Source organism: Corylus avellana, chromosome 2, assembly GCF_965113065.1.
Source record: "Corylus avellana chromosome 2, dhCorAvel1.hap1.2, whole genome shotgun sequence".
Taxonomy (NCBI): domain Eukaryota; kingdom Viridiplantae; phylum Streptophyta; class Magnoliopsida; order Fagales; family Betulaceae; genus Corylus; species Corylus avellana.
The window spans coordinates 39,937,723-39,961,219 of NC_142491.1; the positions used below are offsets into that span (position 1 = coordinate 39,937,723).

At 36.9% G+C, this 23,497-nt stretch overlaps 2 protein-coding genes, 3 long non-coding RNA genes and 1 pseudogene across 6 annotated transcripts; 3 read left to right on the forward strand and 3 right to left on the reverse strand.

The window, feature by feature from the left end:
- Positions 1-1,881: 1,881 nt before the first annotated feature.
- On the forward strand, positions 1,882-7,771 carry LOC132185671 (uncharacterized). The gene is made up of 8 exons (XM_059599442.2): positions 1,882-2,119; positions 3,379-3,442; positions 3,619-3,763; positions 3,850-3,923; positions 4,016-4,483; positions 4,871-5,413; positions 5,554-5,766; positions 6,761-7,771. Exons 2-8 carry the CDS (start codon positions 3,395-3,397, stop codon positions 7,367-7,369), a joined length of 2,100 nt encoding a protein of 699 aa, XP_059455425.1. The 5' UTR covers positions 1,882-2,119; positions 3,379-3,394; the 3' UTR covers positions 7,370-7,771.
- A 928-nt stretch (positions 7,772-8,699) lies between these two features.
- LOC132176325 (putative protein phosphatase 2C 55 pseudogene) lies at positions 8,700-9,536 on the reverse strand (annotated as a pseudogene).
- A 473-nt stretch (positions 9,537-10,009) lies between these two features.
- LOC132176021 (uncharacterized) lies at positions 10,010-12,306 on the forward strand. The gene is made up of 3 exons (XR_009439488.2): positions 10,010-10,346; positions 11,721-11,839; positions 11,924-12,306. It is a non-coding gene; the product is annotated as an uncharacterized LOC132176021 (long non-coding RNA).
- Positions 12,307-12,907: 601 nt separating this feature from the next.
- On the reverse strand, positions 12,908-16,319 carry LOC132175878 (myosin-1-like). Its single transcript, XM_088513880.1, has 4 exons — positions 16,051-16,319; positions 15,616-15,821; positions 15,353-15,488; positions 12,908-13,335 (listed from the first exon to the last, which is right to left on the reverse strand). Exons 2-4 carry the CDS (start codon positions 15,801-15,803, stop codon positions 13,291-13,293), a joined length of 369 nt encoding a protein of 122 aa, XP_088370006.1. The 5' UTR covers positions 15,804-15,821; positions 16,051-16,319; the 3' UTR covers positions 12,908-13,290.
- A 149-nt stretch (positions 16,320-16,468) lies between these two features.
- LOC132165231 (uncharacterized) lies at positions 16,469-18,242 on the forward strand. 2 transcript variants are annotated; one of them, XR_015911592.1, is made up of 3 exons: positions 16,469-16,779; positions 17,867-17,965; positions 18,076-18,242. It is a non-coding gene; the product is annotated as an uncharacterized LOC132165231 (long non-coding RNA). The 2 variants fall into 2 exon arrangements; XR_015911591.1 differs by having other exon boundaries at positions 16,470-16,779; positions 18,073-18,242.
- A 1,129-nt stretch (positions 18,243-19,371) lies between these two features.
- LOC132165901 (uncharacterized) lies at positions 19,372-22,065 on the reverse strand. The gene is made up of 4 exons (XR_009438529.2): positions 21,727-22,065; positions 20,540-20,638; positions 20,380-20,432; positions 19,372-19,450 (listed from the first exon to the last, which is right to left on the reverse strand). It is a non-coding gene; the product is annotated as an uncharacterized LOC132165901 (long non-coding RNA).
- Positions 22,066-23,497: the final 1,432 nt, after the last annotated feature.

The following is a 23,497-nucleotide window of genomic DNA, read 5'->3' on the forward strand; positions in this document are numbered from 1 at the left end:
GAAGAGGGAATTCAGGCGGTAATCCACACTTGCAGGAATGTTGTGCGAAAATAAAATTAAGAGTAAGTGTAAAATTGGAGCGAATAAAGGAGTAATAAGCACAAAAGTTAATACTCGCAAAAGTACAACAACAGATAACACTTACAAAAGTAATAACAGGAGAAGATACTAAGAAATCAAGAAAGAGCTGAATAGGTTACAAACAGAGAGAATGAGAGGAATTTCAGAACTTAGCTGAAAGCTTTTGCCCCAACAATGAGGGGGTTCGTCCTTTTATAGGCGAATTACAACATGTAAAAGAAAATTACATCAGTAAAAGCAAATTCGTCGTAGCACTGTAGTGTCGGCAGACAAAAGAGCAACAGTAAAAGTAACAACAATAATAACTTTAACAGTAATAGATATCGCCAGCACAGTAATAACTTTGAACATAGTGGCCACAATTATATATTTATAATTTTTCAAGTGGAAATGGAACCTATAGAAAATATTTTTAAAGAGTGGTAACATGTAATAAGAGCATTAAAGTTCATAATATATGTAATGTCTGTTCAGTTTTGAGTTCCCATCATGATCACTTTAATCACTACTTTTTAAAAATAGAAAATAAAGCTTTGAGACTTTCATCCAATGATTGTCATCCAATTTTTATCCAATGATTGTTTCAGCCAGCAATACTTCGATATGCATAAGAGCGTTTAGAACCCATATACAAATTCTACAAATATGTTGTTCAATACAAACTTAAAATTCAATTTGGACAGTAGAAAAAACTATAAAAAATTTAATGTAAATTTTTTTTTTAAAAAAATTTATTTTTTATCACACCTAAGTCAAATCCACGTCTAATTTGAGTACAACCTAGTCAAATGACTTTGTAACATTGTTTTTGTATTATTGCCATCATTAAATATCATTAAAGTTTCCAATTGGCAGAATTTATTGGTCGAAAATGAGTGGCACTAGAATGAGCAAAATATATGAATAAGTTAGTAAAGAATAAGTGCATGTTTGAGAATGCGTTTTAGGGGTGTAAAAATACTTTTAACATTAAAAAAATCAGTTTGAAAAAAAAAAAGTACACGTTTGGTAACAAAAATTTAAAACGCTTTTAATGGTTCAAAAGCTTAAAAATGGTCAAAAAAACACTTTTAACAAAAGTTTAAAAATGAAGCTTTTGCCCAAAAGTTATTTTTGACTTAAAAGTTCTATTTATCAAATGCAATTTCAAACAGGCTCTAAATGTTATACACCAACGTAGGCTACAATGCTTTTTATCAGCAAAAAATTAACAAAATAATTAAAAATATTATATTCATAAATATTTAAAATTAATTTTATTTTTAAAATTACCATTGGACTTGTGATTGATCATTATTAAATTTTAATAAAATGATAATTTTAAAAGCTACTTCATTTTTAGAGAGATACTAGAGAAATTTCTAAAATTACTCCATAAAAGCACCTTATAAATTACCAAACGTACAAGAACTTCACTTCACCGTTCCTATTATTTATGAGAAGTCCTTGGTGTCAATAATTTGCCCATATTTATTTTATAATATTATACAAAATTTACAAATCTAATGATTAATTTACGAGATGAAATTAAAAAAAAAGAAAGAAAAAAAAAAGGGGGGTAATATTGATGCAACATTTATTATTATATATTTATAGACTTCCGGTAGCCTTGAACCGAGGTGATGAATAAGGAGCGTATTGCTCCAGGGTGAAACCTGATTAGACGGTCATTGCAAACCATGACAGCTCCCGTAGCACGAGAGAAATCAGGACCCGCCGTTTAGTTTGTGTTTTCCAATAAGATCTCTAAATGGCAATCTAGATACTTCTGAAGCCTCTCAGGGGCACTTTCGTCACACAAAATTCCCCTAAAACGCTTCGTATCGAGAGCGAATCTCTTTCCCCTCTCTCTGTAGTTTCAACCGCCTTCTTTTCAAGTCTTCCTTTTCCCTTAATGGTTAGGGTTTCTTAGGTGCTTCCACTTCGCACAAAAAATGTTGCAGAAACCTCCCTCTTCTCTCTCTAATTTCTACAATTTCCCTCTTGAACAACTTTCTAGGTCGACCATGGCCTGATTCAGCTACTCTTATTTTTTCTGGTAATAACCTTCGCTACTCAGCTTTTGTTTTTACTTTTCTTTTCTACCCTTGTAGTTGTATTGATTGGGTTCCGGTACACTGCGGAAATGAAAGCGTTCTAGCTCAGTTATTGATTTCTTTTTTCTTTTGCGTTTTATTGTTGGTTTGCGTATGAGTTCTGACTATTAGAGGGTCAATCTGAGAGGTGGCGATCTTGTTCTGTAGATTTGTGAGGCAGATTTGTTATTTTTATGCGAAATTGATATTTAAATCATCGGATTGCTAAGCTATTTTGGATTTTCAAATCAAATTTCTGTGCCTGACAGGTTTCTATTTGCTGTTTCTGACTCCTTTGGTTAGCTCAGGCCGAATATGCATAGAAAAACGTGTGTGTATATATATATTTGTGTGTAAGAATCTATGTATTACTTGTTTGTGTTTGTGTCTTTTCGTATAGATAGCTGTTGGAAGCTGTAGGAGGTCATTTAAGACTTGGATTTTGTTTTTGGGTATTCATTGGCGGTGTTTAATAGAATAGGCTATTTAGTAGCTTGTTTCAGCTATTCTAAGTTCCATACCAACGATGATTCAATACTCCGGTATGGAGGGGATCAGGATCCTATAGAGTAACTTCACTTTTGTTTTTTTTTTTCTTTTTCTTATGAATAACTCCACTTTTGGGTTCTTAAAACCATAACTATTATTTTTTATTAAATGGTTCAGATTTTGCCACATTGACGTATAACTTAGTGAGTTAGAATGAATTAAAGAAAAATTAAGGATCTATTAGACGTGGTAAATGATGAGATGGCAAAATCAAGAGGATCCTAATACTGATGGAGGTGCTGAGCTGTTTTGAATTCAGAAGTGGATCTATCTAGGGTAAGTGTTTGTGCTATTAAGGGATCACCAAGTCCTATTGATTCAATAGGAAACATTTGGAAGCCTTGTTTGGTCTGGAATTGGTCTTGGGTTTCTCTATCTATGCAAACCCCCTCTAGCTTTGCTACATAATTTGGGCTGATTGCCTTCTTATGGGAGTTGTTTGAGCTGGATGAAAGTCTTGAGCTTCTTTTAGTAACTGGCTAGTTGAAAAGTTGATTATTCTTTATGAGGTACAAGTTGAAGTGGGCTGTTAGTGTTTCCTATAAAATCTTGTCTGCAATTCACTGTTTTGAATCTGGCCAGCATATGTTTCTCGTAATGCCCGTTTCATTTGGTGGTACGTGTTGAAATGTAGTGTTTGCTGCTGAAATTTTATTTCTTTTAACTTTTATAGGGGTGGCAGTCCTGGAATGGAAATGTATAATGTTTCTGAACATGGAAACACAGAGACTTATCTGGTACTTTCTTAGTAATTGCTTGAATTTCTTGTTTTTTAGAAATTCTTTAATCAAATGCTTGCTCAGATGGTCTTGTGAATCTTAGTTTTTGTATCTTTTTTTTTTTTTTTTTTTTTTTTTTTTTTTTTTTTGAGTTATGTAGATGTTCCATAACATCTCTCTGTCTTGAGTTTTAGATTCAAGGTGCCGAATCCAACCTGCACTTTACGAGTCCACTACCTGAACAAATTGAAGCCATGTACAATGAAGGAGCCTCTGAGTTTGTTGTTGATCAGGGCTTGTATTATCCAACTGCCACCAATTATGGGTATTATTGTACAGGTAAACTAATATCCCCTATTTTCTGTAGACTAGGATTGTGTTTGGTAGTGTCTTACTTGTGCATGTTATTCATTGGATGTGGTCAGGATTTGATGCACCCGTCGATTGGGAGGACCACCATAGGATTTTTGGTGTAGATGGTCCTGATATCCAGTACGCGGTGAGTGAAATTTTCTCCTTTACAAACAATGAGTTATTAATTGACAACTTGTCATCTGTGGTTGTTTTGAACTTCAAATTTCTCTGCTTCAGGGTGGCCAAAATGAAAGTTCGCCTTATGTATATTATCCGCCTAGCTATGGATATGCACAGTCTCCATACAACCCTTATAATCCTTACATACCTGGTGCTATGATAGGTGTTGAAAGTCCATTTGTAGGGGCACAGCAGTATTACACAGTTCCCCCTTATCAGAACCCAGTCTCTTCACCTGCTTATGTACCCTTTGTTTTTCAACCAGATATTACCCCTAGTACTTCAGCTGACTCCTTGTACGATAATGGTATATCAATGAATAGACCTGAAGGAAGAGGTTTAAAACATAACTTCAGTTCGGCTACTGGATCCTTTCCAAGGAACTCCCTAAAATCTGTTTCAAATCAGACAAATTCCCTGACCAGGGTATCTGAAAGTTCAAGAACCAGTGGTGGATCAAGCAAACAATCTGCGATGCATTCTGCTGGTAGTTTTGCCACTCCAGCTTCATCTCATGTTCTTCAGGTATGATGTTTTTCCTTTAGTCAAGGTCAAAATATTTCCAACCCTACTCTCAAAAAAGGGACTTTTGCAGGGTTTCAAGTAGGGGTGGGGTTGTCTTGTAAAGAACAGAATTATTTAAATTAAAACATACCCTTGTCATCCTCATGGTGTTGATCATTGCACAAAGATATATGCCAGGATGGGGTGGCTAGATTTACTATATAAAACTTGCCTATATCAGGGGTCAGTTAGAGCAATAATAAACATTCATAAAGTGAAATTATCTTGTAAAGGTGTTTATTTGTCAAGTTCGAATTATATGCTGAAGTTGGCAAACTGCTGGTACTCATTATTTGGTCTCTTTCTTGGATTATTTTCATAGTTTTGATACCTCATTCGTGATTACAGGGTAGAAGTGCCTCTGGCTCAATTCCTTCTGTAGATAACATTTCCAATGGCAAGGTTCTATCTCATCAAAACCAATTGAAAGTAACCCTCCCTGCCGGTAATGGTTTATCTGGATTTGGATCAAGTGCTTATGTACAGGCAGGGGCTAAGATTCGACCCAAGATCCATGTTGGCAGAGCACTGAATGATGTAATTGGAAGCCCAGATGCATTGGGCGAGCAAAATCGGGGCCCTAGAATAAATAGATCGAAAGATCAACTGGCTGTCAAAGCCTACACAACCAGGGCAGGAGATAGTAACACACAAGGAAACATCATTATCTATACTGATCAGTATAACAAGGATGAATTTCCGGTTGATTATGTGGATGCAAAGTTCTTTGTAATAAAATCATACAGTGAGGATGATGTTCACAAGAGCATCAAGTATAATGTTTGGTCTTCTACACCCCACGGAAACAAGAAGTTGGATAGTGCTTATGAAGATTCACGGAGAATAGCTGCAGAGAAGCTTAGAAGCTGTCCTATCTTCCTCTTCTTTTCTGTGAGTTCCATCGTTGTACAAGTTGGCTTTTTGTTAACAGCATTTTTAACTTCAAAGTTCTCTATCTCTGTCAACCATCTGAGTTGGGATTTTTCTTCTTGTTTTGAGGGGCCATACTTATTTTAGGTTTTTTTGTACAGGTTAATGCAAGTGGTCAATTCTGTGGTATTGCAGAGATGGTTGGCCCAGTTGACTTCAATAAGGATATGGATTTCTGGCAGCAAGATAAATGGAGTGGAAGCTTCCCTGTTAAGTGGCACATCATCAAAGATGTCCCAAACACCAATTTTAGACACATTGTCTTAGAAAATAATGAGAACAAGCCAGTGACTAATAGCAGAGATACACAAGAGGTATGTCCACCTGTTGGGTTTGTTGCATTGTGCTTCTTCTTCTATGAAGTATTTTGAATGTGGCAGCCTACTGTGGTTAGAACATTAATATTTTTTTATCAAGTAGTTTGTTTTGGTTTGTGTTGTTGGCTCAATTCTAGTGGGTTTGCACTATGTCTAAGATGCGATGGACTGATCAGAGACCAACATGGTTTATGAAATATTTGATTGATTCATGAATATTCCATTATTGCTTTGTATTATGTAGAAAATTTCACAATTTATAAGTTTCTAATATGGGTATAGCTATTCCCTTTTCACCATTCTACTACATCTGGGTCAATACTTGTAAATAAATTAGTTCAAATCGTGGTTTTTAAGAGCCTTCACCTATGTTCTATCATTTAATGTTTTATCAGGATATTTTTATCATGCGCCTTTCATTGTAGTCAATTTTTCGTAACTTTCATTGATTTCATTCAAGGGCCTATGCTCCTATAGAGAACCAGGTTTAACTTTCATTGTCCTTACTATAGTAATCATCAAATGGTTCCTCCAATTTGAATCGTATCTTGCATGCTATTGCATTGACTTTTAGACAGCAAACTACAAAGCTTACACAGGTGATAAAATATGACAGAAAGTCGTGTGATGGCTTGGTAAATGGATTTAAGTTGAAGGCATCATAAGAAGAGAAAGGTCAATAATGTGGGTTGAGTTTATGAGAATAGTGAAAACATGTTGTTATACAGATTTAATGGAAGAAAGTCCTACAAAGGGCTGTCTGGTAAAATGTGAACTGTGCTGCCAACCCCAACATGGCTTCATTGAGTTTTGATAAGTAATATACAACTTTTCTTGATTTGGGTTACCCTGAATTTCGAGCACGGGTTTGTCATTTGATATAGGATATTTGTAGTTATATCTACCTTGTCTTTCCTTTTTTTTTTTTTTTTTTTTCCTTCTCCATCGCCTAAAAGTTAATGTTTGTTGTGTAATTATTGTTCATGTGCAGATAATGTATAAGAAAGGTCTGGAGATGTTGAAAATATTCAAAAATTACACACTGAAGACCTCTTTACTTGATGACTTCCTGTACTATGAAAATCGTCAGAAAATCATGGAGGAAGGGAAAGCCAGGTTACTTGTCAAAAGCTTTGGAAGTCCTTATCTTGTACCTGCATTGGATCCCCCCCGCAAGGTAAATAGTGTTGTTGAGCTACCTTCAAGTGAAGATGGAAAAACTTCCAAGCCCAACAGTGGTCCAAACAGCTCGATAAAGACTGGTGTCTCTGCTCCTGAGCAAGTTTCATCTAATTCTGATGTTACCAGCACAACCATCGGAGATGGAAATGCTGAACAAATTGCAGTTGAGTTAAAAGATGATATGGTATCTACTTTAAAGATTGGTTCACTCACCATAAACCCGAAGGAGGCTGAGGCTAAGCCTACCGGCATTGCTAATACTGAATCTGTTGACGTTGTCACAGTCGGCTCAGTACCCATTAAAGTTAATGGGTTTGCTGAATCTGGTTTTCTAACGGTTGGGACTATTCCGCTCGATCCTAGAGCCTTACAGCTTGACAAGGGGGGTGCTCCTGTTAATAATGGATCCCAACGTTAGATGATGCAGAGATTTTTCATGGCATCACTATTTTGGGAGTTATTCTGTTGTCGGATGCTCTACCTTTTGTGCAGGCAGATTGATGTCAACATGAGTATATCATACTCGAGCGTGGTTATATGCATTGGTAAATTGAATGCTTGTTTCAGATCATCTTGATTGTTTTTCACTCCCTTCTCTATATCTGCTGCGGTTGTTTTGAACTACACATATACGATGCCTTGGTTTTCTGAGGGGTTCTTGTTGCTCTGCTCAAATCAGGTCGAAAAACATTGTAATCTTTGTTTTTGCACTTTGCCTATCATCAATATATTCAAGATTTATGGATCATTGTTGAAACCTGCAAAGGATCATTATCAATATATTCAAGATTAAAAAGAATTTTCTTCTTTTTCTTTTTCAGTCAATTTCCACTTCTGCTGAAAACTGTTATGAAGTTGCTTGTTTGGTACATCAATTGACTTGGAAAATTTTCCTTTTGAATTTCGGTTGTCCATAGCATTCGACTTGGAATGAGTTAGTCTTTGGGAATATTGTGACGGATTGGAATCCTCTTTAGCCTAATAACAGGAGATTCTTATCCTATTGGAATCGCTCACGCACTGTATCAGTCAGAAAAAGCCAAAAGAACAAGTTGCCCATCTTGCGAAGAAAATAAATATAAGTAGGTCATATCAATTTGACCCAACACGGAAAAGGCCAGATTTTGTTTAAAGTTCTAATCTGATACTACCCTCAAAAAGGTGTAATTTCATAGCTAGGGTTGCAAACAGGGGGGTTATACATCATTTCCTTAAAAGTTATTTGATGGTTGAAATTTGAGTTTTGACCGTGTGATAGGGTAAGGATTTGAGTTTTAAATTTGGACAATTAAAGGTCTAGAGTTTTGATTCCGTTAATTTGTTCATCATTTGGCAAAAATATCGGTTGGCATTTTATTTTTCATTTATGTCACGTGTATTTGAAGACCATATCAGGGGTGGCTCCATCCTCCTCCATTTGAGGGGCCACCCCCTCTGGCTAACAGGCTAAGCAAACAGCCTTCTGATACTCTGCTTATCATCTGTGGAGAGATGGCGACATAGCAGTTCAAACCATTCTACCCAGTTTTATATATATACTTCCCAGTCATTCAGCTTAATCAATCAAGTTATATCATATTGCAAAAGTAGTAAACAATATTTGCTAGCAAAGCGACTAAACATTCGATCAATATATTTAACAATTTCAAAATTTTGTACACTGCACGAACTGTGCCCAAAGACATCCTCGTTAATTTTCTCAATGTTTCTTTCTTTACAGACAAGGGAAGAGAGAAATAAAATTGAGACTAATTTTGTGCTACGATGTGCGCAACCACAACCGTAATATCATCGATCTTTCCCCCGGTGTGCTTCATCCCAGCCAACTCAGCCGCTCTTGCGAATGGGCTGTAACCATATTCGTCCAGCGAGTTCCACAACGCCAAGTCTACTGCAATATTGGTGGCCAAATGGAAAGGGTCTACAGTACCCTCTATACTTTCCTGCTTCAGAACATCCTCGATTTCTGCTGGGTACACATTGTCTAAAAGCCCATCGGTGCAGAGAACTATGACGTCTCCTGGGACGACCGGGACTATTTCTTCTATAGCTGAACTTGGCCGATCACTCGACTTGCTGTTTCCCAGCTGAAACGGACAATTGAAGTAATGTTGCTGTATCGACGATTGATGCACAAGAGTATTGTCCCTGAAAATCATAAACCCGCTGTCTCCCACGTTGGCACAATGCAAGATATTGCCCTTGAGGACCGCAATGCAAGCCGTGGATGAACCTTCGGCGTCGGTATTCAAGAAAGCTTCGGTTAAAACCGCCTTCGGATCCACAGCTCCATCGGGTTGTCGATGAACCGCTATGAAAGCATTATTCATGAGTTCTCGCGCGTACTCGCCGGCGTCGACGCCCTTTCCAGCCCAACCGCCGACACCATCGGCCACGCCGATGGCCTGCTTCTCCTCACAAAGAAAGTAAGCGTCCTCGCCTTTAGGCTTCAGCGGGTTGTCTTTGGGGAAATAGGCCGCTCCGCAAACCATCTTCAAACTTTCTTCGGGGGTTACTCTGTCGTACTTCAACAGAGTAGTCTCCACCAGTTCTCCTTCGAGCCTTCGCTTCTTGATGATCATCATGGGATGAAACAGAGAAGAATTATAGGCCTAGAAACAGGAGATCGGAAGAAAAACAAATGAATTCTTCAAGAATCTTGGAACGTAATCGGAAAGAACTCCTGGAATTTGAAACAAACAGGGCCAAAGTCGGTGGTGAAAGAATGAGTGAGTGAACACTCCTTTTATAGAGAGAGATGGGATGTTTACAAATTGCACTAGGATTTCTTGACCACGAAGCTTCTACAGTTGTATACTCAACGGTCATGAAAACACGGGCGGATACTGTGTGGGGCAGTGGGGCCTGCGGATTCGGGTCCACCTGGGTCTCATATATATATATATATATATATATATATATATATATATATGAGGTTTGATATAGGCACAACACAAACCCAACTTAAAACCAACTTCTCTCCTACATGGCATTTATTTATTTTTTATTATATTTTTTTTAAACCAAATCAAATGTCCGTAAAAATCAAATTTTCAGAAATCTAAAAGTCTCTCTCAGTCCCTCGCTCTCCCTCCCGCTCACCCTCTCTCCTCCGGCGAGTTCATCGGCCACCGGAAATCCTCTCTCAGTCCCTCGCTCTCCCTCCCGTGCTCACCCTCTCTCTCCTCCGGCGAGTTCTTCGGCCACCGGAAATCCTCTCTCACTCCATCGCTCTCCCTCCCGCGCTCACCCTCTCTCTCCTCCGGCGAGTTCTTCGGCACCGGCGAAGCTGTCCGTCCGTCGCAAGGTTCCGTCGACTGTCTCTCTCACCGGCGAAGCTCCTGTCTCTCTCTCACTCCGGCGAAGCCGAAGGCTCTCTCTCTCCTCCTCCGGTGGTAAGTAATCCCTCTCTCTCATCCACATTCAAAATCTAGGGCTTTTTGATTTATGTGTAGTGGTTGCTAGAATAGTGTATTAGATTTATGTGTATTTAGGGTTTAGATTTCTGTTTTTTGAATATTATTGGGTATGGATTTTTTTCTTCTTTTAAGGGAGGGCTTGTTAGGCTCATCCTTGGTTTTCTAGCTGGCCCTACAATGAAAATGGAAGCGGAAAGGAGGCATGAGGTGATCAAAGGGCTTCTGAATATTACTTTCCTTGAGATTGTTGATCCCATAACTGTAAATTATAGCTTATCTCTTTCTTCTGGGAAACTTGTGAAACCCATAGGAACCCGAATGATTCTTTGGGATAGAGAGGCTTCAAAGTTTTTGGCACCAAAGTTGGACAGGTCAAGTGGTTATAAGAATATCATTGAATATGCCACATATTTTTCTGAAGCAATTTCCGAGGGTTTGTTATGGGATAACAGCGATCATACTAGTGCACTTTCTGAGTTGATAAAGTTGGGCTTCATGCTGGAATTTAATGAGCAATCAGTAGGGTTTTTAATGAAGTCCAAGAATTTGCAGATTTTCATTGAAGATGAGGAGTTTCTCACTTCTGCCTTCCCTTCTGAATATGCCACAATTGGTTAATGTTTTTAATTGCTGTTTTGTCCTGGGTTTTTCTTTCTATTCTGTTTTTTTTTTTTTTTTTTTTTTATTATTATTTGGTTGAAAGTCTTTCTCTTGTAATTTTGAACTAAATGATAATTTTGTGATGTCTGCATTTATATGTATTTGTTGCTGCATTGCTGATTCTTATTGTCTGTTAAATGTGTGCTTCTCTTGTAATTTATCTTACTGTTTGATCAGTCAGAATTCTACATGTGATGTTTGTTGATATTGAACATAAAGTAAGAAGAAAAATGTACACCATCAACATTCAGTACCTGCAGATAGTTCAACCTTTTGAGTGCCAGAAATGGGCCTTTATAGGGTCTTTTTTGATTGCAGTGTCTGTGACAGTGAGTGAATGGAAAGCCAAGAAATACCAAAGAACATACTTTGCTGATTTTGATTGTTATAATCGCACCTGTTACTGTGAAAGTACAATTCTTTAACAGATAAGCAGCATAAATTAATGAGTTATTAGAGATTGATATAATGTCCCTAAAAGTGCCTATAGCAATTCTGTCAACTACCAAGGTTTTTCTACTTGCTCATCAAATTCTGTCAACTGCCACTTTATCGTCGCCTCTCTCAAGAGAAGTCTTGGAATGAAGTTCATTTTCTTTTTTTCTTTTCAAGCCTATTTAAGTTCTTACTATTTGTATGCTTTTTATAGTTCACACTGCTTATACAATAATATTTTGAATTATACATTAGGTAAGCAAAAAAGTTACTCATCATAGCTGCCTAAATGGACAAGGGGGGTGAAGTTGAATCTTTGTGTACACGTATTCCAAATGATGAAGATTTTTTGGAGCAAGATTGCCCTCAAATAGGTTTGACTTTTCATCTTTTGTTTGGGTTATAATTTTGCTTTGACACACCAAGATGGCTTTTAACTTTGTATCCCTTTTTGATAGATGTGGATGAAGAAGTTGAAGAACCAAATGTCTTAAGGATCACTTGTTCGGATGAAGAGTTGGATGGGGATGAAAGTTCGAATGAAGAGTTGGATGGAGATGAAGAATTTGAAGAAACAGAGATGATCGGTGGGAATGAAAAAGTTGAAGAATCAAGGATGATCGGCATCTTTTAACTTTGTAGCATTCTGATACATGTCATTATGTCCAAGAGCATGTAAAATTTAATATAGTTTATGCCTTTGATGTTGGCATTTTTTTTAGGGAATTGGCATGTAACTGTCTTTTTGGGAAGTTGCCATGTGACTTTGTCTTTTTGAGAAATTGTCATGTAACTCTTTAAAAGGATTGTGTTGGGAGCAACGTGGAAGAGCTTTGTCATTTATGTTTATTGTATATTTCTTACTGTTTATGAAAATTTTTATAGGGTTCTTTGATTTTTTGTTCATTTATTTTTGGGGGAAGTTGGATTTATGGGTTGCTAGTTGTTTTAGATAGTGAAAGTGTTTGTTAATTTGTAGTTATAACGTGCAAATGATGGTATCAGTGTTATAATTGAAGCTAGATTTAGTTATTCAAGTATTGATTTTTGGTTCGATTGATCTTTTGTCACTATACGTCTGTGATGTTTGGTTCTTTGAGGATTTGTTTCTTTATATTTGAAAACTGAATATAGCTTTAGGAAAAATAGTGAATTTGGGACAGTGGGTTTTAGTAGGGTTATTGTTGTTTTAGTGTCTATATTTTTTTCCTCTTCACAATTATTGTGTATCTTAATGAGGCATCTAATGTATCTATTATTTCTAGTTCTCTATTTTATGTTTGTTTTGCATATGCGGGAAAGGTTAGAGTTGTCTCAGTATTAACTTAAAATTTTATCTTGCTGAAAAACAGCGTGTATGTCCTTGAGAATTAGGTTGTAACAAAATGGCGTATTTTACATTAAGCAGTCCTTTTGTATTAAGCAGTAAAAGCAGCGATGAGTAGGTACAATGCATTCCAGCAAGATTCGTGTAATAACAAGTCTGCTGTGTATGTTATAATTGAGATAAGGAGCATATACATAGCAATATAAATGAAGCACCTACAAAATTCTACATCTGGCTCATAAATGAAGGTACCCACACACGTGAGGAAGGAAGCTCATATCAAGATATATTACAACATTTTCTTGTATAATCTCAGTGACTCATGAGAGTATTTTAAAGTGAAAAAGCCAAGAGATGACAAAGCCAAGGACCATGCAGGACAGAAGAAAATGCATTATGCGGCGGCGATGCCAGACGGTTCAAGTCTCCACTAGTATCACAGGAGCTGCTACTGCTGACGAGGCTGCAGCAGTAGCATTGCTTGCCTCATTTCTCTGCTCACCAGCAACATTGAGTGCAGTGCCACCACAAATCTCGCAGGTTCTGCAAAAAGTAAGTAAATTTATTACCAATGAGGACAAACGGTATTGGCACGTGAATCAAAACTAACCTAGTTACTGAATTTGATTGGGCATATGAAGCAGAAACCAGAAATGTGGTAGGAAGCAAGTTTCAAATCTAAATGAATAGTAGCAAGCTCTGGATTTACTGCTCTATCATGTCCATTCAATTCAACTTACAAAATCATAGATAAATTCTATGTGATTGATATTTCAAAAGACATTTAAAAGACAGGGATATTATCTTTGGATGAGAACAGGAAAACATCACACAATTAATAGGGCTATTGCACTATAATTTTCGCTAAACGTGATCTACAGTAATCAGGGATCTTCAACTATCTTCCTAACATAGTTTTCCATTTATGTCTTGGATGTCCCTTCTTTTATGGGAGAAAGTGTCTCAAGTTCAGAAAAGTGATACAAGGATCGTAGCTTGTGGGAGAAAAATGTCATTTACCCTAAGTTGTATAATAGAAAAGCCAAGTCCAAGTAAGGAAACGTCAGCTCCTTTAGCCTCATGGAAAAGGCCCTCATAAACACGCTCATATAGGTTTGGCAGTGAGCTGAATTTGGATCAGGAACAAGAGTATATAGATTATGAAGAATTTAATTACCCTTATAAACATTTTTGATTTAAGGGAAAAAAAAAAAAAGGCAAGGGTCTGTATGCTTTCCCCATCATCTCCAGATCTCAACCCACGAAAGAAGCTTCTCTCTTTTATGCAAATACCACACCTTATCATCAAGGGTTTTTTTGGATTATAATTTTCCTTTCTTGATTGAGGAGATGATGATAGAATTTGTAACACTTTGGTGTCTCCTTTAATTTGGACCTAGCTAGTTCATAGAAATGGTGATCCACACTACAGCTGTGAAGTTCATCAAGATTGATGTCTCTTATCTATCTATATGTGTTTCCTAATCTCCATTTTCTACCCTCCACTTTAGTAAATTTGTCTTAAATGATCTAACAACAGGAGGTAATGACAGAATTGAAGCTGATATTTGTACTGGTGAAGAAATGGAAGGAAGTTGACAAGGTGGGTGAGGCCAATGAGGATGCGGTTCAAGCCCAAGTCCAAGATTAAGCTCAAAATGAGCTAGAGCTCAGACTCAGATATCATCAAGCTGATGCAAGCACAAGCAGCCAAGCTTTTCCAACATGTTTTGAGTTGAACTAAAACACATATTTGTTTGCACACCCTAGATATCAAACAATATTAAAATAAAGCGAGCATGCAAATTACAAGCTTATCTACATACACAAACAAGGAGAGAAGCCATTACCACCAATAAGGACTAAACTCTCAACCCCTTAACTCAACTCAACTAAGCCCTAATTAAATTGGGGTTGACTATCTATATCCTCAAATTAAGCAAGGTAGGCTAGAAGTACTCTTTGCAGCCATTCTAATCTATCTAAAATCACACTTTCTGTTACCTCCCTATTTAACACATTTTTATTCGCTACTTCTACTCATGTTCTTTTAAGTCTTACTAAAGAAAGAAATAAAATAAAATCACAAGCGCAAGCGCAAACACCAATACACCCAATTATGGAGTACTCACACATTAGACAAGCTTGTCTCCACAATTATGGTGCACTATGGGCTGCACATAACCCTTATACAGAGACTGTCATGCCTCATTTTTAATCTACTTAACAATGTGGTATCTTCTTGTGAACTCCTACTCAACATGGTGACAAAGCTACTCACCAACAACAAATTCTAGTACTTGACCCAAATTGTATCTCGGATTGGCTCAATCACAGCCCTACAGAGCAACGACAAGAAATGTGGTTGATCAATTACATTCACTTATAGTACATGTGCAACTTCTTGTCCAAATTCATTTTCCCATTCCAATGGGAGGGAGGACTTCTTGAGTAGTATTAAGAATCCATGTCCATGTATCTTCCATGAACTACCTCATGGATAAATGCCATGCACCAACTAATAATTTAGCCAAAAACCAATACCAAATATATAAAGTACCTGTCCAGTTCGGAAGAACAACTTTGTGTAGCCAACTTGATACATTTCAGGCAAGATATTGAACTGATGAAGAATTGCAACTAAAACACTAAGTGGATCCTGATATGCGACATTCTCCAGCAGAAGAAAACCATATCTGATGTGAGATTTAACATCAGATATCCACCAAGCCAAAGGAAAAAAAAAAAAAAATCGTAATCAATTAGGAAATATATAAGAATTTTTAAAGCTGTTACTGAAGATAAAATATTATCTTTCTTTACCTTCTGGCAAACTTCTGGTAGGACATTCTGGTGGGAAAGCCAGATCTTGATATTCGTACTACTTCTAGGACTCCACAACATCTTAACTGCGGCAGCACAAGTCCTTGCTCATACAATTTGGGAGACTGAAGGTTATTGGGCTTGATACAACGTATGAAATGAGGTGTGGTGCTTTCTAGGTGTTGCATCAGTAGGAATAATTGACCCTGAATACCACCAAAAACAAATATTCACTACCCAATCAAACATATAACTAAAAAACAATAAAACCAACAAAACCCAAAACTGCCAACTTTCTCGGCATCCAACCAAACAAAAACACATCAAAGACACGGAAGCAGAGAAAACAAAACCAAAACCCTAATCAGAAGAAAAAAAAATCAATAATAAAAAGATCTAACAGGGGGATTTGAGTTTATAAGGAAGAAGACACACCAGGATGAGATCGAAGAGGGTGGCCTGGTCGACCTTGACGAACTCGGCGTCCCAGGCCTTGAGGTCATCGGAGGAGGAGGAGGAGCGTTCTTCGGACGCGGCGGCTGCTTTGGGGGCCTCGACGTGCTTCTTGCAGTACTCGGTGGCCGAAGACGTCGCCGGAGTGAGAGAGACAGAGACGGAACCTTGCGAGAAACTGAGCGCGGGAGGGGAGCGAAAAACTGAGAGGATTTTTGGATCTGAAAGGGGAAAAGAGGATGTGAATTTTTTAAAAATTCAAACTTTTATTTTTTATTAAAAAAAATGCCAAGTAGGAGAGAAGTTGGTTTTGAGTTGGGTTTGTGTTGTGCCTTTAACATTTTTCTATATATATATATATATGAAAAATGTTAAAGGCACAACACAAACCCAACTTAAAACCAACTTCTCTCCTACGTGGCATTTATTTATTTTTTATTATATTTTTTTAAAACCAAATCAAAGATCAGTAAAAATCAAATTTCTCTCTCAGTCCCTCGCTCTCCCTCCCGCACTCACCATCTCTCCTCCGGCGAGTTCTTCAGCCACCAGAAATCCTCCCTCACTCCATCGCTCTCCCTCCCGCGCTCACCCTCTCTCTCCTCCGACGAGTTCTTCGGCACCGGAGAAGCTGTCCGTCCGTCGCAAGGTTCCATCCACTGTCTCTCTCACTCCGGCGAAGCCGAAGGCTCTCTCTCTCCTCCACCGGTGGTAAGCAATCCCTCTCTCTCATCCACATTCAAAATCTAGGGCTTTTTGATTTATGTGTAGTGGGTGCTAGAATAGTGTATTAGATTTATGTGTATTTAGGGTTTAGATTTCTGTTTTTTGAATATTATTGGGTATGGATTTGTTTTGGGTTTATGGAGGTATAATGCATAGTATGGGAGCTGAATTCCAATTTGCAGAAGATAGAATGATAGGTGGTTGTTTTCCTGCATTATGGCTGAATATATATTACCAAACAAAAAGTTGTTTTTGGTACTACTACTACGCTCTCTCTCTGCAAGTGATATAAGAATGTAAGCTAGAATTATCATTTTATCAAATATTGCAAATTGAACTCTTAGCACTGGCCTAATTTTAGGGAAATTTAAGTAGCTAGGCTATATATCCACCTTGATATATCAAAACACAACTGTTATGCCTTGGGAAGCAAGTTGCCGCACAGTTTCAAGCCCAATCCCCTTGTTTGCTCCTGTAACCACTGCATACCTGTAAGAAATCCCCACAAATGGGCACAAAAAACATAAAAGATGTGCCTTGTTTTTTCCCAGAAAAAGTTGTGCAGTTGTTGAAGAACAAATATATGTACCTTTCTGGTGTATGATTTCCATTGCTTTCCATTTTGCTATGCTTTGATGAACAGATATGTTGACCTGTTCATACAATGAGCTGGAGGCATATTTGTTCTTTAGCCGTGCTTGCCTTGAATGGATGCAGGTTTGTGGATGAATACTTGGTGCATCTTTTGATGTATTGAATTCCACTTTTTATTTAGCTGGATTGATTTAAAAATCTCAGGTTGGCTTGCTGATGTAGAAATAATAAAGGGATCAGTATCTTACACTCGAATGTTCATAGACATTACAGAAACTATGTCAAAGCTAAAAACTGCTTAAACTGTGTTATGACTGTAAATGAGTTGTCTGTGGAGTTTTTCTTGTTTCTTTTTTATTGACTGACTCTATGCTTGAGATAATTTAAATATTTCTTATAGCCATCTGGCTTGAAAATGGATGGAGAACTTGGTTATATCAGTGACATATCTTGAACCATGTTCTTCCAATCATAACAGGCGACTGGAACACAACCCGATATCATTCATGTCCATGAATGGCAGGCTGGAGCTTTACCACTGCTTTACTGGGTTATGTACCATTATCTCTCACTTAAGGTATTTACTTCAAGTTTTGTGACAGATATAGATGCTGTTAAATAGTTTTACCTCCCTTCATATGAGATTTGATATTGATATTGATATTGATATATTTTTGTTTATAGAAGCCAATGCTATAATCCCAACAGACCCAATGATTTCAACGCAGGTGCAGCCCATCTTCAATGAAGTTTATGCCGTTCTCAACCATCGACAATACTTGCCTACGATTACTGGTGATGAGCTTTCAAGTATCCGCTCTCTGATACATGTAATTATGTCCAAGAACATGTAAAATTTAATATAGTTTATGCCTTTGATGTTGGCATTTTTTTTAGGGAATTGTCATGTAACTGTCTTTTTGAGAAGTTGCCATGTGACTTTGTCTTTTTGAGAAATTGTCATGTAACTCTTTAAAAGGATTGTGTTGGGAGCAACGCGGAAGAGCTTTGTCATTTATGTTTATTGCATATTTCTTATTGTTTATGAAAGTTTTTTTTAGGGAATGTAATGCCTTAAAGAAGACTGATAAATTTTAGTGTCCTATTTACCCATTTTCATGCTTAAAACACCAAAACAGGACCCAAAAAGGAATATTTGCTTTATGCATAGCAGAGTAAGAATTTGTAGATCACTGGTGCACAATAGACCAATTTGGGATTTTTTTTTTTTTTATTCGATTTTCTTTTGAATTTGGATTGTCAAGGATTATTCATGATCACTATTCCAAGCTAGAGTCTGTAAGAAATGCTCCATTCTGAAGCTTTGTAGTCTCCAAGGAAGAAAAAAGATAATTTTTTTTTGAGGGAGTGCGCTTGGTTTTGGGTGAAGAGGAAACCTGCTTTACACACATGATCACTTTCGCTGGGACACTCAGCTGGTGTTTTCATAATGTTTCTAGATACCCATCTTAGAGGAGTCCACATTGTAAAACCATCATGAATCTCAAGCATTTTTGTAAATCACATTCTTTTCTTGATGGGTAATGGTTGTCTTAGTTCAATTTGCAAATGACCATTTAAGACAATGTATATACACTGTACCGACTCAAGTATACTCCATAAAATCAGTTGCTAAAAATCTCTACAAATTTTTGTAATATTAACATAGAAAAAAAAAGATCCATTGAACATCATGGGGAAAATAAATGGAGAGGGAGGGAAGTGGGGCCAAGGTTTGAGCAAAACAACCATTGTCTACAATAGTAACAGCCAGAATAGTAAGTTAATATCTTAAGAAGTCTTAGATAGGTAGAAACAACATCCCCTTTCGCCAGCACAAAAGAGAAACATAAGCCACAAAAAAACAGATATGCTTTATTTTGGATCTTCACTCAAAGGCCCATTGATTCTCCCTGCGAACCTCCTCCTCTTCCTCTGGTGTGAAGTCATTCTTAATGTTGAATGTCTTGCGGATTTCCTCAGGATTTTTGCCCTTGATCATGTCAGCCACTGTCTGGCAAGTCAAATCCAGCAAGCTCTTGATGTTCAGATAGTTTGCAGCCTGCCAATCAGACATACTCCAAAGTCAGTAGAAAATCTGACTTTGAATTGGGGCATCCTTTGCAAATTCAGTATCGTACTCAATCTCCTATCATACCCAAATAAATAACAAAAAAAAAAAAAGGAAAAATAATATGAAAATAAATTATTCATTTCTCCTATTTAGGTTGTTGTGTTTCGAATATGTAGAAAATCTGAAACTTTTTGGGCATTCCTTTCAAAGTGAATAATATGATCTCTGTCATTAACCACAAACATATATCTGTTATAAATGCACTAGAGCATTTTTCTGTAGAATACATACTAAGAAAGTTCAACATTTTCTTCTCCACTATCAAATTCAAAATAGAACCTAATCGCATTTCAAATCTAGAAGAATGCATGTAAAATACATCCACGACATAAAAGAAAAAGAAACTTCAAGAATTTTACTACAATATGTAAAACATTTATGCTACGAAGGGCTGGAATTGACTTGAATCAAGCATAAGCTAATTCTCCATTTAATATCCACATGGTACAGTCCTGTCCCTATGTAGTTTTTGCAGGATTGATTTATCACATATACAATACTGCTCTCCATAAATATTCACAAACATAAAGCCATGTAACTATGCGTGATAAGACGCTATGTCTGACACCATGTCCATATCACAGCAGATATCCCATATTCCTGTATGTAGTCCATAGTATTTCTAAAGGAGGAGGGTAAGACAAGCAGGAAATTTCTTTCAAACTCCTCTCTTTGGAAAACCGTGAAACTAGTAAAACCTTGTGGTAGCGAGGCAAATACTTTAATGAGACACAAATGATTGTGGTAGTGGGGTGAACCAAGCAATTGCAAACCATGGGTGCATAAAATGGAAAGTGGAAAATGTTGAAGGGAGTTGATGGTCAAAGCACAAGGGAATAACAAAAGGATAAGCTTACCTACACTCCCCATAATGCTCCATATTGTGGATTGTCAATACTATTCTTGGCTTCTATAAACAAAAATACATCAATATCAATATCAATATCAAATCTCATATGAAGGGAGGTAAAACTATTTAACAGCATCTATATCTGTCACAAAACTTGAAGTAAATACCTTAAGTGAGAGATAATGGTACATAACCCAGTAAAGCAGTGGTAAAGCTCCAGCCTGCCATTCATGGACATGAATGATATCGGGTTGTGTTCCAGTCGCCTGTTATGATTGGAAGAACATGGTTCAAGATATGTCACTGATATAACCAAGTTCTCCATCCATTTTCAAGCCAGATGGCTATAAGAAATATTTAAATTATCTCAAGCATAGAGTCAGTCAATAAAAAAGAAACAAGAAAAACTCCACAGACAACTCATTTACAGTTATAACACAGTTTAAGTAGTTTTTAGCTTTGACATAGTTTCTGTAATGTCTATGAACATTCGAGTGTAAGATACTGATCCCTTTATTATTTCTACATCAGCAAGCCAACCTGAGATTTTTAAATCAATCCAGCTAAATAAAAAGTTGAATTCAATACATCAAAAGATGCACCAAGTATTCATCCACAAACCTGCATCCATGCAAGGCAAGCACGGCTAAAGAACAAATATGCCTCCAGCTCATTGTATGAACAGGTCAACATATCTGTTCATCAAAGCATGGCAAAATGGAAAGCAATGGAAATCATACACCAGAAAGGTACATATATTTGTTCTTCAACAACTGCACAACTTTTTCTGGGAAAAAAACAAGGCACATCGTTTATGTTTTTTGTGCCCATTTGTGGGGATTTCTTACAGGTATGCAGTGGTTACAAGAGCAAACAAGGGGATTGGGCTTGAAACTGTGCGGCAACTTGCTTCCCAAGGCATAACAGTTGTGTTTTGATATATCAAGGTGGATATATAGCCTAGCTACTTAAATTTCCCTAAAATTAGGCCAGTGCTAAGAGTTCAATTTGCAATATTTGATAAAATGATAATTCTAGCTTACATTCTTATATCACTTGCAGAGAGAGAGCGTAGTAGTAGTACCAAAAACAACTTTTTGTTTGGTAATATATATTCAGCCATAATGCAGGAAAACAACCACCTATCATTCTATCTACTGCAAATTGGAATTCAGCTCCCATACTATGCATTATACCTCCATAAACCCAAAACAAATCCATACCCAATAATATTCAAAAAACAGAAATCTAAACCCTAAATACACATAAATCTAATACACTATTCTAGCACCCACTACACATAAATCAAAAAGCCCTAGATTTTGAATGTGGATGAGAGAGAGGGATTGCTTACCACCGGTGGAGGAGAGAGAGAGCCTTCGGCTTCGCCGGAGTGAGAGAGACAGTGGATGGAACCTTGCGACGGACGGACAGCTTCTCCGGTGCCGAAGAACTCGTCGGAGGAGAGAGAGGGTGAGCGCGGGAGGGAGAGCGATGGAGTGAGGGAGGATTTCTGGTGGCTGAAGAACTCGCCGGAGGAGAGATGGTGAGTGCGGGAGGGAGAGCGAGGGACTGAGAGAGAAATTTGATTTTTACTGATCTTTGATTTGGTTTTAAAAAAATATAATAAAAAATAAATAAATGCCACGTAGGAGAGAAGTTGGTTTTAAGTTGGGTTTGTGTTGTGCCTTTAACATTTTTCTTAAAAAAATATAATAAAAAATAAATAAATGCCACGTAGGAGAGAAGTTGGTTTTAAGTTTGGTTTGTGTTGTGCCTTTATCAAACCTCTATATATATATATATGATAGCTTGGACTAAAAACGCTATCAGCCTATGAGGTGAAGGAGGGTTTTGGGCCTTGGGCATTGAAGTTATATTTTTTGTTTTTAGTAAATATAAAAATGCATTACTCATGGAGAATAATAATACCCACCTTTTGCATCCATAAAATGTGAATAATGATTTTTAATATTTGCATAACGTGATTAGTATCTGATCGGTTCAAAAAAAAAAAGTGATTAGTATCTGCATCCGAGCAGTTAATGCAAATATTATCAATTATCCGCATTTGAGGTAATGAGCGTTTTAGACATTTAAGTTATAATTCACTAATTCTTGCATCTAGTAAATACCAAAAAAAGAAAAAAAGAAAAAACACTATTTTTATATTGAACACTATTATTCATATCACACTTGCTAAGAATAAATTTTCATCACATATATTATTTAATATTTAGCTTCATGTAGATCTATAGTTGGTGACCCAAAAAAAATAGAAATAATAATAATAATAATAATAAAGGTAGAATATATATGGCAATTAAATCATAAGAGTTTCCTAGCAGTGAAATCTAACAACCATACAAATCTAGAAAATATAAGAAACATACATTACAAATCCAACAAACATAAACATAAACATAAACATAATTTTTTTTTTTTAAAAAAAAAATCCAACATTCAATACATGAATTAAATCTAAATGTAACACATTCATAAGTGGATGCTGATGGCAACGGATCTACAACACACCATGAACCCAAATCAACACCCGTACAAGTACAAATCATTAGGCCTGGGTATCGGTCAAAACGGTCCGGTTAAGGACCTTATCGGTTATTAACCGATAATTTTCGGTTAAACGGTTTATTAACCGATATCAAACCAATAAGAATTTTAACCGATAATTTCGGTTAAAACGGTACACGGTTAAATGGTCCGGTTAAACCGGTTAACCGATTAATTCCCTCCTCCCCATAGGTCTGGTTTTTTTGGATCTCGTCAGTTTAATGTGGGATTAGTTTGTTATAATTTGTGGTTTTTGTAGAATGAAATTAAATGTGTTGAAGCCTGAAGTCTCCCGGTTTTGAATGAAATTTGGTGATTGAAGAGCCAAGAAAGATGTTTACCACTTTACCATGTGGTATTGTACAAAGATTCTGGAAATATTCATGTTAGGAGCCAAATTGATCATGTGAAGGCCCATGAGATATAGAAATTCACCAGAAAAAGAAAGCCAATATATACACCAGCAAAAGAAATTCTTACAGGAAAAATTTCAAAATAGGAACTCTATCAGGTTCCATAATCCAGCGCCAACAAAAACCATCAAATGCAAAGAA

Excerpts from the sequence above, each read along its gene's own strand:
- LOC132185671 (XM_059599442.2), top strand. The coding sequence starts at position 3,395 with ATGGAAATGTATAATGTTTCTGAACATGGAAACACAGAGACTTATCTG. Across the intron at positions 3,764-3,849 it reads TTATGGGTATTATTGTACAG|GATTTGATGCACCCGTCGAT; the intron begins GTAAACTAATAT and ends GGATGTGGTCAG. Across the intron at positions 4,484-4,870 it reads CTTCATCTCATGTTCTTCAG|GGTAGAAGTGCCTCTGGCTC; the intron begins GTATGATGTTTT and ends TCGTGATTACAG.
- LOC132175878 (XM_088513880.1), bottom strand. The coding sequence starts at position 15,803 with ATGCAACACCTAGAAAGCACCACACCTCATTTCATACGTTGTATCAAG. Across the intron at positions 15,489-15,615 it reads TACCAGAAGTTTGCCAGAAG|ATATGGTTTTCTTCTGCTGG; the intron begins GTAAAGAAAGAT and ends ATCTCACATCAG. Across the intron at positions 13,336-15,352 it reads TGTTCTTCCGAACTGGACAG|AACCTGCGAGATTTGTGGTG; the intron begins GTACTTTATATA and ends TACTTTTTGCAG.